General features: G+C 45.4%; 1 protein-coding gene and 1 pseudogene across 1 annotated transcript; both read left to right on the forward strand.

Moving 5' to 3' along the window:
* The first annotated feature begins 13,455 nt into the window (after positions 1–13,455).
* On the forward strand, positions 13,456–14,355 carry ORNANAV1R3069 (vomeronasal 1 receptor ornAnaV1R3069). Its single transcript, NM_001253461.1, is given in 1 exon segment — positions 13,456–14,355. A coding segment is annotated over 1 exon segment (900 nt).
* ORNANAV1R-PS3647 (vomeronasal 1 receptor ornAnaV1R-ps3647 pseudogene) lies at positions 13,586–14,355 on the forward strand (annotated as a pseudogene).

A 16,282-nucleotide genomic window follows, 5' to 3' on the forward strand; every position in this document is an offset into this window, starting at 1 on the left:
CCATTTATATTTCTGGTGGTGAAAATGTATATAAGATTGTGTGGTGGAGAGTGAATTTCTTCCATACTTGCTTACTGTGCTCTTAAAAACTCAGTCATGCACATTTTCTGGCTCTTTGCCATTTTGTTGAGCATTGGTCAGACACCAGTCATGCCACCAACAAGACATGTACATTAATTTTTATTTGCACTATAGGGGATGTTTTGCACTCATGTTTTCACACTCCCTGGCCTGGTCCTTGTATGAAAAGCCATGCACAGCGGGAATGCTGGCAGACCCTGACAAACCTGAAATTACCCCCAGTGTTACTAACTGCTTCCCTTTTCCGGGTTAGCCCCCTTCCCCAAACCAGTGGCTCTCAGAATTAACAAGCATTGTTTGGTGGCACTGTCCTGGAGGAAACTTGGACAAAGGTACCAGGACACCAAACAGTTCTGCTTCCACATCACAGAAACATACAGACATGGAAGCCAGCTCAGTGGAGATAGAGGTATCAGGCCCCCGAGTATACAGGAGAATAAGACTTACAGGACAAGACGTCTCTAGCCCCTCCATCCCACTTCCATGTCTATCTTGTCCCCCAGATCCCTGAATTCCCCAGCTCCCTAACAGGCATGCACAATTTCCCAAGCTGTGGAAGGCACTACCATCCTTCCTGTCTCACTAGCCCACAGACATAGTGTCATCCTTGACTCTGCTCTCTCATTCACCCCACACATCCAATTAGTCACCAAAACCTACCAGTTTCATCTTCACAAGATCTGCCCTTTCCTCTCCATCCAAACTACTACCTTGCCGGTACAATCTCTCATAATATCCAGACTGGATTATTGCATCAGCCTCTTCTCTGATCTCTCATCCTCCTGTGTCTTCCCATTTCAGTCTCTATTTCACTCAGCTGCCTGGATTATCTTGCCACAGAAATGCTCTGGGTATGTCACTTCCCTCCTCAAAAACCTCCAGTGGTTGCCTATCAACCTTCACATGAAGCATAAACTCCTCACTTTAGCTTCAAAGCTCTCCATCATCTTGCCCCATCCTACCTCACCTCCCTTCTCTCCTTCTACAGCCCAACCCATACACTCCATTCCTCTGCCGCTAACCTCCTCACTGTGCCTCGTTCTCACCTGTTCCACCATCGACCACTGGCCTACGTCCTACCACTGACCTGGAATGTCCTCCCTCATCAAATCCGCCAAACTAACTCTCTTCCCCTCTTCAAAGCCCTAATCAGAGCTCACCTCCTCCAGGAGGCCTTCCCAGAGTGAGCCCTCTCTTTCCCTCTGCTCCTCTTCCCCTCCCCATTCCCCCTACTCCCTCCCTCTGCTTTACTCCCTTCCCCTCCACGCAGCACTTGTGTATATTTGTATATATTATTTATTACTCTTATTAATGATGTGTATTTATCTATTCATCTATTCTGATGGTATTGATGCCTGACTACTTGTTTCGTTTCTGCTGTCTGTCTCCCCATTTTAGACTATGAGCCCATCGTTGGGCAGGGATTGTTCTCTATCTGTTGCCGAATTGCACATTCCAAGCTCTTAGTACAGTGCTCTGCACACAGTAAGTGCTCAATAAATACGATTGAATGAATATAAGGAGCTGCATCCAATCTGATTAACTTGCATCTAAACAAGTCCTAAAAACAGAACTTAACTCATTGTAAATGATTAACAAATATAATTATAAGAATAAAGATGAGAATAAAAATTAGAATAATATTTAGAAATAGATAATAATCCCTTACCTGAACGGGAACCGGATTCCAACACAACTGAAGACAATCCTTTGCCTCAGGATCTGTTGGAGTCTGGTGCCTCCTTAGAACTGGAGTTTCCACAAGGATTTTTCCCAGGCCTGTCCCTTCCACCTAGCCCGACTTCTCTCCAACTCTGCAATCTTGGATTTCTCCCTCCCTCCAAATCATTTCATTCATTCATTCATTCATTCATTCATTCATTCATTCAATAGTATTTATTGAGCGCTTACTATGTGCAGAGCACTGTACTAAGCGCTTGGGATGAACAAGTCGGCAACAGATAGAGACAGTCCCTGCCGTTTGACGGGCTTACAGTCTAATCGGGGGAGACGGACAGACGAGAACAATGGCACTAAACAGCGTCAAGAGGAGGAACATCTCGTAAAAACAATGGCAACTAAATAGAATCAAGGCGATGTACAATTCATTAACAAAATAAATAGGGTAACGAAAATATATTTTCCACAGGCATGTCCCATTTAGGCCTCAAGCTCACCATGTCCAAAACTAAACTCCTCAACTTCCTTCTCATTGCCACTCCTTTTCCTCACTTTCCCATTAATAATAATAATAATGTTGGTATTTGTTAAACGCTTACTATGTGCCGAGCACTGTTCTAAGCGCTGGGGTAGCCATAGGGGAATCAGGTTGTCCCACGTGGGGCTCACAGTCTTAATCCCCATTTTACAGATGAGGGAACTGAGGCACAGAGAAGTTAAGTGACTTGCCCACAGTCACACAGCCGACAAGTGGCAGAGCTGGGATTCGAACTCATGAGCCCTGACTCCAAAGCCCATGCTCTTTCCACTGAGCCACGCTGCTTCTCCAAGTATTGTACACTTGGCAATACTACCATCCCACCCAAAATCTTGGTATCATCCCTGACTCTTCACTCTTTCCATTCTCATATTCACTCTGTGGCTAAATCCCAGTAGATGTTCCTCCATAACGTCTCCCAGATTGACAGCTTTCTCACCATCAAAATGGACACCATCATGGTGCAGGCACTTGTCATACCCTGGCTAGACTACAGTGTGGACACCCTATTCCTACAGATGTCACCTCTGGCACTAGGAGCATTTCCATAGGCCACATTCCAAGTCATATTCTCAACATCAGATAGCAAGGCAGTACCATGGGCAGTGAAGATCTGAAATAAAGTCAGTCTCCTAAGCTTTGAAGTAAGTAAGAAACATAAAAGTAAGAGGCAAAGGAGAAACAGTGCAGATGATGCAAACTATAAAGACAACATAACAGGGGCAGTCTTGTCTAATTACTCCATTGTGACTATTGATTTCCATTGTGCTCTCCCAAGCACTTAGTTCAATCTAGACTCAAGTGCTCAACTCTATGATATTGTACTCTCCCAGCTGCTTAGAACAACCCTTTGCACTTTGCATATCACTAATGGACTGATTGCACGAATAATTCAGCCATGACAGTGGCTGTTCCCTTAGATTTTTCATATTCACTTACATCTCAATTTATGCATTCTGTTTATTTCTATTAATCCCTATTTACTTGTTTTAATGTGTGTATATCTACAATTCCATTTATTTCTATTGATGCTTGTTTACTTGTTTTGATATCTGTCTCCCCTCCTTCTAGACTGTAAGCTAATGGGGCAGTGATTGGCTCTCTTTAGGGCAGAATTGTACCCTCTAAGAACTTAGTACAGTGTTCAATAATTGCAAATGAATGATTGAATGAATTACACCATCAGCGATATCTTCTTCAAATACCAAAGACAAGATTCTCTGTGTGTGTGTATGTGTGTTTTGTGCACGATACATATGTTGGCAGGGAGACCAGTGAGGAGATTTTTAGAGTATCACCCTCCCCACTGGTCTTCTTTCTTCCAAGCTCTTCCCACTCCAGTCCATACTTCACTCTGTTAGCTGGATCCCCTTTCTAAAATGCCATTTGCCATTTTTGTCTTAATCGCATCACTTGTGAATTCAGCCTGGGAGGGCAGCTCATGGATAGTGAGGCTCTGTTGGGACAAAGCTGAGGCAGCATTTATCAGTAGCTCTCCTCATCTCTCCACTCCCTCAGGGAGTGATTAGTGTGCATGTGGATGGAGGTGGTGGGTTGGCAAGGGGGAAGGTGCCATTTTATAACTCGCTGAGCACTAATCCACTCTGACATTCAGATTGGAACATCTCTGGGATTTCTCAGACTCTGCTCTCTTTTGCCAACGAATCTGGGACAAGATGAGCCCAAACTTCTCCCTGCAATTACTTGATGCCAATGAACACATCAGAGGTGCCCTTAGAGGAAGCTGGCATCAACAGTGCTGTACCTGCACTTCCTTTTCTTCTCCCACTTCCTGTACCTCTCACTTCACACTCTTTCTCCCTGCTGCACTTTCTTCCCTTCCCCTCCATCCCACCCTCTCCCTGAATTAGGTTTGGCCCTCAGTTCTTGGAGCTGAAGACAAGGGGTTTTTGTTTCTTGAAGACCATGGGTACTGGTAAGTGGTTTTTAGACCAAGATCCCAACTGACATAAAGAACTAGGGTAAATAAGAACAGATGACATTTAGAGTCAGGATTTGGTTGATTTTCCTTTTGACCACATCCAAAGTATTTCCTGCTTCTGATAGTCTTGTGAGCTGTTTTTCTTTATTTACCCTCTTGAGTGACCGAGCACTTTGATGTTCATTCCAGTCCCACAGCACTTATGTAAATAGCCTATTTTCCCATTTCATAATTTGCTTTAGTGATTATCTCCCACTATAGGATGTCTGTTCCTTGTGGGAAGGGATCTTGTCTACCAACTCTGTAATAGAGAGGAAGAGGTTAGTGACAGAGAATGTGTCCATTTTATATTTTGTAGTTCCCAATTGCTTACTGCAATACATAGCACCAGGTGGACACACAATAAATACCATTGATTAATGGATTGATTGATGGGGAGTCAGGGTGTACTGTGAGTCCAGAAACTGTTTATCTGCTATGACCACGTATAGTCTGAAACCAAGACAAGAAAGATAGAAATTTTATTAAATATGTTTATTTGAATTTCTTTTGGAATGAAGCACTCGGGAACATTTTTAGTAGTAGTAATAGCAACCACTGAACTTCTACAGAGTGCAGTCAGAACCTCAAAAGAAGATGTAGTTTCAACCCTCATTTCAAAGCTCTCCATTCACCTGTTGGTCTACTCTTACTCTGCCACTCTCTTTTCCCACCATCACCCACCTCACACTCTTACCCAGAAAACACCCTAACCCTTTATCCCTTTCTTACCTTTAACCACTAGGTTACTGCATTTCCCCTGCTCTTCCTCCACATACATCCCTCTCTTCTTACAAAGCCTTCAAAAGATCCTCCTCCTACAATGTTCAGCCCTGGCCCTTACCCCAGAGCTCCAGCCTGAAGCCACTCGATTCCTATGGAGAGCCCTGAAATAGCACTGACAGAGAGACAGCTTCATCCTACTCACCCGATTCCATCGTTTATTTCGACTCTGGAGGGACAGCTTGCAGGCAATCAGACTCTCACAGGACATTCTCTGCCCTCAGAGAGGCTGATTATAAATGATATATTAAAGATTTCAGGGTGAAAGGGTTAAGAAGACTTCAAAACAGTGTAATAACAATAATAATCAGAAGAAGACCAGCACTCGTAAAGAGCTTACTATGTGCCAAACACTTTACTAAGTGTTGGGGTGGTTACAGCAAATTTGGGGAGGACACAGTTCCTGTCCCATGTGGGGCTCACAGTCTCAATCCCCATTTTACAGAGGAGGTAAATGAGGTACAGAGAAGCGAATTGACTTGCCCGAGGTCACAGAGCAGACTTGTGGCAGAGACAGGATTAGAACCATGACCTTTTGACTCCCCAGCCTGTCTTCTATCCACTACACCATGCTGCTAAACTGGGAGGCAGGAGACACTGGTTCCCCTCCTGCCAGGTGACCCTAGACAAGTCCCCTGGCCAGTCTTGGCCTCAGTTTTTCCATCTGTAAAATGAGGTTAATCTACCTGAAAAATCCATGACCCCTCACACTCAAAGTGAGAAGCAGGACTCAGAGACCACCAAACCAGTGGAAAAATCAGTCTACATATCTGATTCTGGAGGGGAATCGCAGGATTTGTCCTTCCCTCATTTGTTCTGTCTCCAAGATTCATTCAGCAGCAACCCTTTACAAGGCTACCAGAAGGGAAAGGATGTCTTAGGATGATCTAGAGGAAAGCACGTGGGTCTGAGCATCAGGAGATGTTGCTTCTCAACCTCGCTCTGCTGTTTGACCTCAGCAGTCGCTGAATCTCTCTGTGCCTCGGTTTTCTCACCTAAAAATGAGGATAAGATCCCTGCTCTTCCTCTGTCTTCCACAATGAGACCCATGAGGGATAGGTACCATTTTCGATCTGATCATCTTGTATTGACCCCAGTGAATAGTGAGTACTTAATGAATAAGAATTACAAAAAAGGAATTGATTTCAGGCTACAGAGGGAACAGGAAACCAACCAACATTTGCCCACAGTTGAACTGGGTTTTTGGGTTGGAGGGCAGTGTTGCCTTGGTAACTGCTGTGGTCTTTTCCACCTACACTGCTATCTGTTTTCCCTGATTCCCACTGGGCCTGTCCACCTCACTGAATGACCCAGGTGGATCTTAAGTTGGAAACATTCCTTGCTGATGGCCACCCCCCACAGACTCTCCCTTTCTTCTGACAGCTTCCCTCCTCCACAGCAGTGAGATGTGTGTTAGATGTTGGGTGGAGAGGGCCGTGAAAAATGCTCTGTAATAATGAGCTGAAAATGAAACTGATGATTCTTGTAAGGAAGGTTGCACAACTGTAGTGTTCTGCCCTCTCTTTTCATATCCAATAAACAATCATTCTCCTCACCTTCGAAGCCTTTTTGAAGGCACAGCTCCAAGAGGTCAGCCCTAAGCTCTCATTTCCCCTTTTTCAAATCCCTTCATCAGTGTCCAGACATGCTCTTTTTATTCACCACTACCTCCCCCACCAGCCCCTCAGCACTTGTGTACATATCAGTAATTAATTTGTTTATACTACCATCTCTCGCTCTAGACTGTAAGCTTGTTGAGGACAAGGAATTTGTCTATTATATGTGTCATAATCTCACAGACTTTAGTACAGTGCTCAGCACACAGTAAGCCAGACTCCAGATACATGATTGATTGATTGATTGCTCACAGTTTGCACTTAAAAGGGATTGACTGATTGGCTAATCAATTGAAGTTGGCCACCCAGTCCTGCCAGCCAGATGCCAGCATGGGAAACAGAAGCAAAGCCCATAAACACAGGACACAGGAAACATAGAGAAGCATCGTGGCTTAGTGGAGAGAGCACAGGCCTAGGAGGCAGAAGGACAAAGGTACTATCCCAGCTCCTCCACTTATCCACTCTGTGACCTTGGGTAAATCACTTCACTTCTCTGTGCCTCAGTTACCTCATCTTTAAAAAAATGAGAATTTAGCCTGTGAGACATGGACTGTGTCCAACTTGATTACCTTGTACCTACCCCAACAGTTAGAACAGTGCCTGACAACATATTGAGCACTTAGCAGATTCTATTAAAAAAAATTAGGTCTGTTAAAACTTGAGGATTAAGCCAATGATACCAACAAGTGATAGCATAATGAGGGGCAGCCTTTGATCGTTCATGATTGGAGTCTCACATTGCCCTTTTCAGTCACACATAATCAAAGTTCTTAGTGAGTACCAAAATCAATCAGCTAGAGTAAAAGCTCCCGTGGGCAGGAAACGTGTCACTTTTATTTGTACTTTCCAAGCGCTTACTACAATGGTCTGGACAAAATACCTTCTCAATAAACACTATTGATGGATTATTTTCCATTTAATTCTAAGCTCCTTGAAAACAGAGATGATTTCTTCTATCTATTGCACTCCCTCAAGGGCTTACTATACTGCTCTACACACAGGGCATGCTCAATCAATACATTTAGATTGTAATTTCCTTACGGGCAGGGACCATGTATAATAACTCTACTGTACATTATCCCAAGTGCTTAGGAGAGTATTTTGCACACTGAATAGGCTCAATAAATATTATTGATTGACTGAAAAGATTCTAATATCTTCACCAGCCCAGAATTTTCGTCCACCGGTAAACTGACATACATTTAAATCTCGAGGTGTTTCAACATTTCAATGAGAGATTCCCCAAAATGCGTTAATTTGGGGCTTCCTTGAACACCAACAATGAACTAAGCAATCTGACAGGAACTGAGGTAGTTACAGGGTCATCAAATTGGACATTGGCCCTGTTCTGTACTGGAGTCAGTCGATGAAGTGGAGAAAAAGGATGTCTTACTCCTTATAGATTGCACATTCACCATGGAAATAATGTGTAACTTCTATGTTTTGCGCTCACCCAAGCTTATATTACAGTGTTTTGCACCCAGTAAATGCTCAATAAATACCTTTACTAATTTACAGATGTACAAACTGAAGCTTATGGAAGATAGACTACTTGACCAAGTCAGTCTTCAATCAAATTTATTGAGTACTTACTGTGTACAGGGCTGATGTTCTACATTCCTCCTCCTTCCTTCTTTCCCTTGCTCTTGTTGAGCAGAAAGATGAGAAGCAGCATGGCCCAGAGGTGGGGAGTCAAAGGACATTGGTTCTAATCCCTACTCTCCCCCATGTCTGATGTGTGACCTTGAGCAATCAACTTCTCTTTGGTTCAGGTACCTCATCTGTAAAATGGGGATGAAGACTGAGAGCCCCATGTGGGACAGGGACTATGTTCAACCTGATTACCTTGTGCTTGGCACATAGTAAGGGCTTAACAAATATCATAATCATTCTTTGTATTATTATGAGGACATAATCATTCTTTGTATTATTATGAGGATGAGAGACACATACTAGGAGGGGACTGATGTGAGCTGGGGCACAGTAGTATCTGTGATGCATGGGAAGGTGGGAGGGATGAGAGAGTGTCAGACACACACTAGAGACCCAGGCTTGGTTGCTGGCACAGCTGGGCTGTGGGGTCAGAACTGGAATGTCCCTGGGGCTGCATAATATGACAATGATGTTGCCATGTCTCTCCACAGGCATCTCTGATAGCCAGATAGCAGCAAGGAAGTGAGCAGAGAGATCCGGGATCAACTTGTCCCAGATTGGTGGACAGAAGGGAGGGGAGTCTGGGCATTTCCAATGAGGTCCCAGTCCAAGTGTCAGAGTGGATTACTGCTCAGCGATTTGCTCATTCATCCACACACTAATCACTCCCTGAGGGGAAGGGAGATATGAGGAAAGCAGCTGATAAATGTTTCCTCAGACTCTTCCTGCCAAAGTCTCTCTCCCCATGAGCTGCCCTCCCAGCCAGTAAGAGAGATAGTGATAGGTGAGTATGATAAACCTTTTTCTGTCAGTGTGATTTCAGGCTTTCCTTAGGAAATTTGCAGCTTTGGGCCTGGAGCTCTGGGATGGGAATCAGGGCTGTTCACCCCTGCAGAACTTTCTCCCAGGGCTCCCACCCTCCCATTTCCAAGACTTTTGGAACAGAGGCCCCTCAGCATTAGAGTCCATCTCCTCCTGTCCTAGGTCGAGGGAAAGAATCAGTTTTAATCTCAATATGCAGAAGGCAAAGTGTTGCCATCCAGAGGGTTGCTGTGAATTTGGGTTTCAGTGACACCCAGGGGTTGGCAGACAGGGAAGGCTGGGTCAGAGAGAGATGCTTGCAGAGCACACATCTCCCTGGGTCTCATGGTTCTCCCTTCTCTTCTGCTCAACTGTATCTCTTGGGATATCTGGGCTACAGTGACCCTGGCCCAGGAGAGATCGATTCTCAGCCACCCACTGACACAGCCATGGCCCTATGTTTTCATAGAAGAAGGATGGGTAACTTGAGCAGAGAGAGCAGGACCAAAGAAATCCCAACTTCAGCCTTGGTGGCTACATAGGAGATGGAGGCAGAACAGAGCAGAAAAGCAAAGGGAAGAGCCCTGCTCTTATTGGCTACACCTCCTTCCTTGCCTTTAACCTCAATTGTGTCTAGTTTAAGCAACCCACGGGAGGAAGGGAGGACAAGTTTACTCTTCCACTCTCTATTTCCATCTGTCCCTCAATGCTCACTCCCTCACTTATTACCTGTTGACCTTGGTAATGATCTGGGGAAGGGGAAGGAGGGTAGGGTTGGGGGCCGGGACTGTGCCCAGCTCTACCCCAGGCCCCCAGCTAAGGGTGACTCTTTTTGTGTCTGCTTTTGTTAACTGCTTAAGCACTGTTCCAAGTGTTGTAGCATATGCGAGCTAATCAAGTCAGAAACAATTCCTGTCCTACTTGGGGCTTTCGGGCTTAAGTAGGAGTGAGAACAGTTTCAATCCCCATTTTACATTGAGGATCTGAGGCTCAGAGAAGTGTAGTGATTTACCCAAGGTGGAGACAAATGGTGGAGCCAGGATTAGAACCTAGGTCTTCCAACTCCCAGGGCTGGGCTCCTCCCACTAGTCCAGTAATGCTGCTCCTCCAAGCGACTCGTCTATTGTGGATCACGAGCAAGTCACTTGGCTTCTCGGTGCCTTGTTTACCTCATCTGTAAAATGGGAATAAAATAACTTTCTCTTTCCTTATTTACCTCATCTGTAAAATGGAAATAAAATAACTTTCTCTTTCCTTGTTAGACTGTGAGCTTTAAGTGGGACAAAGACTGAGTCAGAACTGATGACGTTGCATCAACTCCAGTGGTTGGAACACAGTGAGCACTTAAATACAATAGTCTTTTTCTTATGATACTTGTTAAGCACTTAATATGTGCCAAGAAAAGTACTAAGTGCTGGGGTAGATGCAAGCTAATCTGGTTGGAGTTAGTCCATGTTCCACGTGGCGCTCACATCCCCATTTCATAGATGAGGTAAATAGGCACAGAAAATTTAAGTGACTCTCTCAAGGTCACACAGCAGACAACTGCCAGAGTCAGAATTAGAATCCAGGAAATTCTGACAGCCAAGCCCTTGTTCTATTCACTAGGCCATGCTGCTTCTCAGAGTTATCATACTTGTAATACACTTTCCCATCCTTCACCACAGTTTTTAGATCATAGAATCAGATAGCCTTATCTCACCTTGGCTTCACGGACTCCATCCTCTCCTGGTTCTCCGCTTATAATAATGTTGGTATTTGTTAAGTGCTTACTATGTGCAGAGCACTGTTCTAAGAGCTGGGGTAGATACAGGGTGATCAGGTTGTCCCACGTAGGGCTCACATTTTTAATCCCCATCTTACAGATGAGGTAACTGAGGTACAGAGAAGTTAAGTGACTTGCCCACAGTCACCCAGCTGACAAGTGGCAGATCCGGGATTCGAACCCATGACCTCTGACTCCCAAGCCCAGGCTCTTTCCAATAAGCCACGCTGCTATCTCTCTGGCCGGTCATTCTTGGTCTCCTTCGCAGGCTCCTCCTCCCCCTCCCATTCTCTAACTGTTGGGGTTCCCCAAGGGTCAGTTCTTAGCCCTCTTCTGTTCTCCATATACACTCACTCCCTTGATGAACTCATTCGCTCTCACGGCTTTAACTATCATCTCTATGCAGATGACACACAGATCTACATCTGTGCCCCTGTCCTCTCCCGCTCCCTTCAGGCTCATATCTCCTCCTGCCTCCAAGACGTCTCTACCTGGATGTCTGCCGGCCCCCTAAAACTCAACATGACCAAAGCTGAGCTCCTCATCTTCCCTCCCAAGCCCCGTCCTCTCCCTTACTTCCCCATCATCGTGAATGGTGCGACCATCCTTCCCGTCTCTCAGGCCCGCAACCTCGGTGTCAACTTTGACTCGGCTCTCGTTCCCCCCACACATCCAATCCGTCACCAAAACCTGCCGGTCTCGCCTTTATATCGTCAAGATCCGCCCTTTCCTCTCCACCCAAATGGCCATCTTACTGTTACAGGCTCTCGTAATATCCCGGCTAGATTACTGTGTCAACCTGCTCTCTGATCTCCCTTCCTCCTGTCTCTTCCCACTCCAGTCTTATTCTTCACTCCACTGCCTGGTTCATCTTCCTGCAGAAACGCTCTGAGCATGTCACTCCTCTTCTTAAAAACCTCCAGTGGTTGCCTATCAACCTCCGCACGAAACAAAAACTTCTCACTCTAGGTTTCAAGGCTCTCCATCACCTTGCCCCCTCCTACCTCTTCTCCCTTCTCTCTTTCCACTACCCACCCTGCACGCTCCGCTCCTCTGCCGCCCACCTCCTCACCGTCCCCCGTTCTCACCTATCCTGCCGTCGACCCCTGGGCCACGTCCTCCCGCGGTCCTGGAATGCCCTCCCTCCTCACCTCTGCCAAACTAATTCTCTTCCCCTCTTCAAAACCCTACTTAAAGCTCACCTCCTCCAAGAGGCCTTCCCGACTGAGCTCCCCTTTTCCCTCCGCTCCCTTCAGCCCCCTTCACCTCTCCGCAGCTAAGCCCTCTTTTTACCCCTTTCCCTCTGCTCCTCCCCCTCTCCTTTCCCCTTCCCTCACCACTGTACTCGTCCACTCAACTGTATATATTCCCATTACCCTATTTATTTCGTTAATGAGATGTACATCACCTTGATTCTATTTATTTGCTATTGTTTTAATGAGATGTCCATCCCCTTGATTCTATTTATTGCTATTGTTCTTGTCTGTCCGCCTCCCCCGATTAGATTGTAAGCCTGTCAAAGGGCAGGGACTGTCTCTGTTAGCGATTTGTACATTCCAAGTGCTTAGTACAGTGCTCTGCACATAGTAAGCGCTCAATAAATACTATTGAATGAATTAATTAATAACCCTTTCCCCTTCTCCCCACTTTTAGTCAGTGTGATAATCTCCCATTTCAACCCTCTACCCCTCTGTCGGGAGCTGAGAAGATAGAGGTGACCGCAAAAGGGGCATCTTCAGTGACGAGATGGTACAGGAAGTGGAAGGGCTTTAGAACTAAATCTCCAACTGTGGCTTAGGGAAGAGTTGAGTTGGGAGGACTGAGCTTTCTGAGGGAGTGATCTTAAATCCAAAGCCAATGATTCAACTTTAACCAAGGGAAGTGCCAAACTGGTTTGAAACCTAACTTTTCTCTTCTTCAGTCCTGCTCCTCATCCAGTCTCCTCTGCCCGTCACACTCCTGAATCTTCCAGCAATGGCAGACATCCATGTTGGCTCCCATCTGAACTGGGAAGCTCATGGTTTTCCCATGACAGATTAAGCAATTCGTGGTATTTTCTGCATGTTTATTGGGTGTATGGAATTATGCTAAATTCTTCAGAGAGGATAACACAACAGAGTCTGTAGGCAGGTTCCCTGGATCACCAGTCACTGTCTTCCTCTACTAGTTAAGTGGGTTTTAAAATCCCCAAATGTCCTTTTCCTGCCCCTATCCCAGGCTCTATGAGAGGGTCTTTCAGACTCTGAATCCTGATAACCCAAAAGGCTTTCCTTTGACTGAACAACCTTCTTCATAATTACATTAGTGGGCACTTGGGAGAGGTCATTGTCTTGAAGGTGCATCAAGATTAATTGTTGAAAGGTGCAAAATTCTTCCCCACTCTGACTTTCTCCATCTCTGTCTCTTTCTTCCCCTCTCAATCTCTCTGTCTCTCTATCTCTCTTTCTCTTTCTCTTTCTGTCCCTTTTCCCCTTCCCCGGTTGCTCTGCAGGAGGTCACCTCTCTTTTTAACTGGAAATTCAGGACAATGGATGCCACTGAACTCTCCTTTGGGATCATGATTCTGTTGCAGGTCAGCATCGGGCTCTCAGTGAACATCTTCCTCTTCCTGTTTTATATTCGTGTTGTCTATGCCAGCCACAGGCTCACCTCCTCCGACCTGATCCTTGCCCATCTGGCCTTGGCCAACACCATCATCCTTCTCACCAGTGGAATCCCAGAGGCTATGTCAGCTTGGGGGTGGAAAAATTTCCTGAATGATGTTGGATGTAAGATCCTCATGTACCTTTACCGAGTGGCTCGGGGCCTTGCCATCTGCACCACCTGTCTCTTGAGCGTCTTCCAGGCTGTCACCATCAGTCCTGGCACCTCCCAGTGGGCAGGGGCCAAAGTCAAATTGCCCAAGTGCATCCTCCCCTCCTGCCTCCTCTCCTGGGTCCTCAATATGCTGGTAGATTTGAATCTACTCCTGCACGTAACAGGCCCCCAGAACAACAGCAGTGTTCAAATGGCACTGAATCTGAATTACTGTTCACAAGTCAGTATCAGTGTACAAACTGCCCTCGCCATTGCAGCTGTGCTGTCCCTGAGGGATCTGTTCTTTGTGGGGCTCATGACTGTGGCCAGCGGCTACATGGTGTTTGTCCTGCACAGACACCACCGGCAGGTCCGGCACCTCCACGGATCTGACCGCTCCCCCAGTGAGATGCCTGAGGTCAGAGCAGCCAAGAGGGTCATTGCCCTGGTCACCCTCTACGTCCTACTTTACGGGAGGCAGTCCATCATGCTGAGCATTTTAATCAACTTGAAAAGGAATTCTCCTCTGTTGATGAAAAGCCACATGGCATTATCATTCACCTTCTCAGCCGTCAGTCCCTTTCTGATGATCCACAGTGACAGGAGGATGAAGATGTTCTGGAAAAGGGAATCTCCTGACTCCAATGTGGATGCCTCATAGGGTCCCCGGGTAAGCCCCCTGCCTTCCCACAAAGTCCTACTGGATTAGAGTGACCAGACACTCTGATTTTGTACAATTCAAAGATTCTCCTCCTCCAGTAAGACTTCCCTGGTTGATTCCAACATTGCAAGTCAGGTCAACACAACAGCCATGTACAGGGCTTGTGCATTTTATGCTCATCCTTGGCAATCAGAAACAAATACATATTCAACTCTATATTCAATTATTCATTTCACCCTAACATATTCTTAGTTCTTCTACCTTCCAGACTTTTCCTCCAGCTCCCACTATTTACCTGTAATGTATTTCCCTATCATACTGTTAGCTCCTTAAGGCAAGGAACGTGTCTTTCATGTCTGGTGATCACTCCCAAGCACTTAATACAGTATTTTGCATTCAGTGGTTCCAGCTCAGCTCAGGCAACATCATCCCAGCTATTCAGTACCATTGATTGATTGATTGGGTGTCCTGGTCTTCATTAGGGAACTTCTGGTCCATTTAACCACCACCCAAAGTCACGACACATCAAAGGTAGTATATATTGAGCACCTCCTGGGTAAAATGCATTGCACTCAGCACATGCAGCTACTACACAAATATGTGATATATTCCTTGACCACAGGAGTTGATATTCTAAAATGGGAGACTGAGATAAAAGTATTTACAAATAGAGTATTCAATAAGGAGAACATACTGTGCTATTACTATATTACTATACAGTAATAATAATAACAATTAGTAATTATGATATTTGTTAAGTGCTTACTTTGGTCCAGGCATTGTACTAAGCACTGGGGTGGATATGAACAAATTGGGTTGGATACAGTTGTTGTCTCACACAGGGCTCACAGTCTTAATCCCCCTGTTACAGATTAGAGGCACAGAGTAGTGAAGTGACTTTCCCAAGGTCAAACAGCAGATAAGTGGAAGCGGGATTAGAACCTAGGTCCTTCTGACTCCCAGGCCCATGCTCTGTAAGTGTCTGGGAGTAGATGTAAATCAGTTTATAATGGAGAAGGTGATGGCAGTGGTGGAGGGAGCTGCCATTTAATCACAGTCACCTCCATATTCACTCGTCCTTCTTGTTCATAACCATTAAGAATTGAAGGACTTTTTCCCCAAACTAGATTGGAAGCTCCTCGAGGACAGAGTTTGTGTCTTCTACTTCTACTGCTTATGCCCAAGTGCCTAGCACAGTGCTCTACACACAGAAGACACACAATACAACTATTGATTGGTTGACTTTGTTCATTGTTCTTTACTCAGTAAGCTCTCAGTAAAAACCATTGATCGATTGACTTCGTACAGGGCACCGCACACAGTAGACACTGACTATAACTATTAATGGATTGAATATAATAAGACTAGTTACAGTATTTATTAAGTGCTTACTATGTGCCAGGCACTGTATTAAGAGCTGGGTGGATACAAGCAAATCGGGTTGGACAGCAAATCGGGTGTCGCATGGGGATCACAGTCTCAACTCCCATTTTACAGATGAGGTAACTGAGGCCTAGAGAAGTCAAGCAACTTCCCCCAAATCACCCAGAAGACAGGTGGTGGAGCCAGGATTAGGACCTATGACCTTCTGTCTCCCAGGGCCATGCAGTAATCCAGTATGCCATGCTGCTTCTCAATCTCCATTACTTTACATTCAGTAGGCACTCAGTAAATACTATCCTTTAACTGACTGAGGGTTCAATGCTTTGCATGCGGTAGTCACTCAGCAAGTTCTATTGATTGATTAAAAAATCAGCCTTCTCCTGAAATGCTCACCTGCCCCAGAGGAAACCGTTTCTTTAGCCCAGATCTGAAAGGTGCTTGGTATGGAGTAAATGCTAAAGACCAGTTTTAGCATCTTAGCAAGGTCGTGAAGGCAAAGTGGACTGAGGGCCTCCCTTCAATCGAAGACGCTGTTAGTTGGAAA

Source organism: Ornithorhynchus anatinus, unplaced genomic scaffold, assembly GCF_004115215.2.
Source record: "Ornithorhynchus anatinus isolate Pmale09 unplaced genomic scaffold, mOrnAna1.pri.v4 scaffold_224_arrow_ctg1, whole genome shotgun sequence".
NCBI classification, from domain to species: domain Eukaryota; kingdom Metazoa; phylum Chordata; class Mammalia; order Monotremata; family Ornithorhynchidae; genus Ornithorhynchus; species Ornithorhynchus anatinus.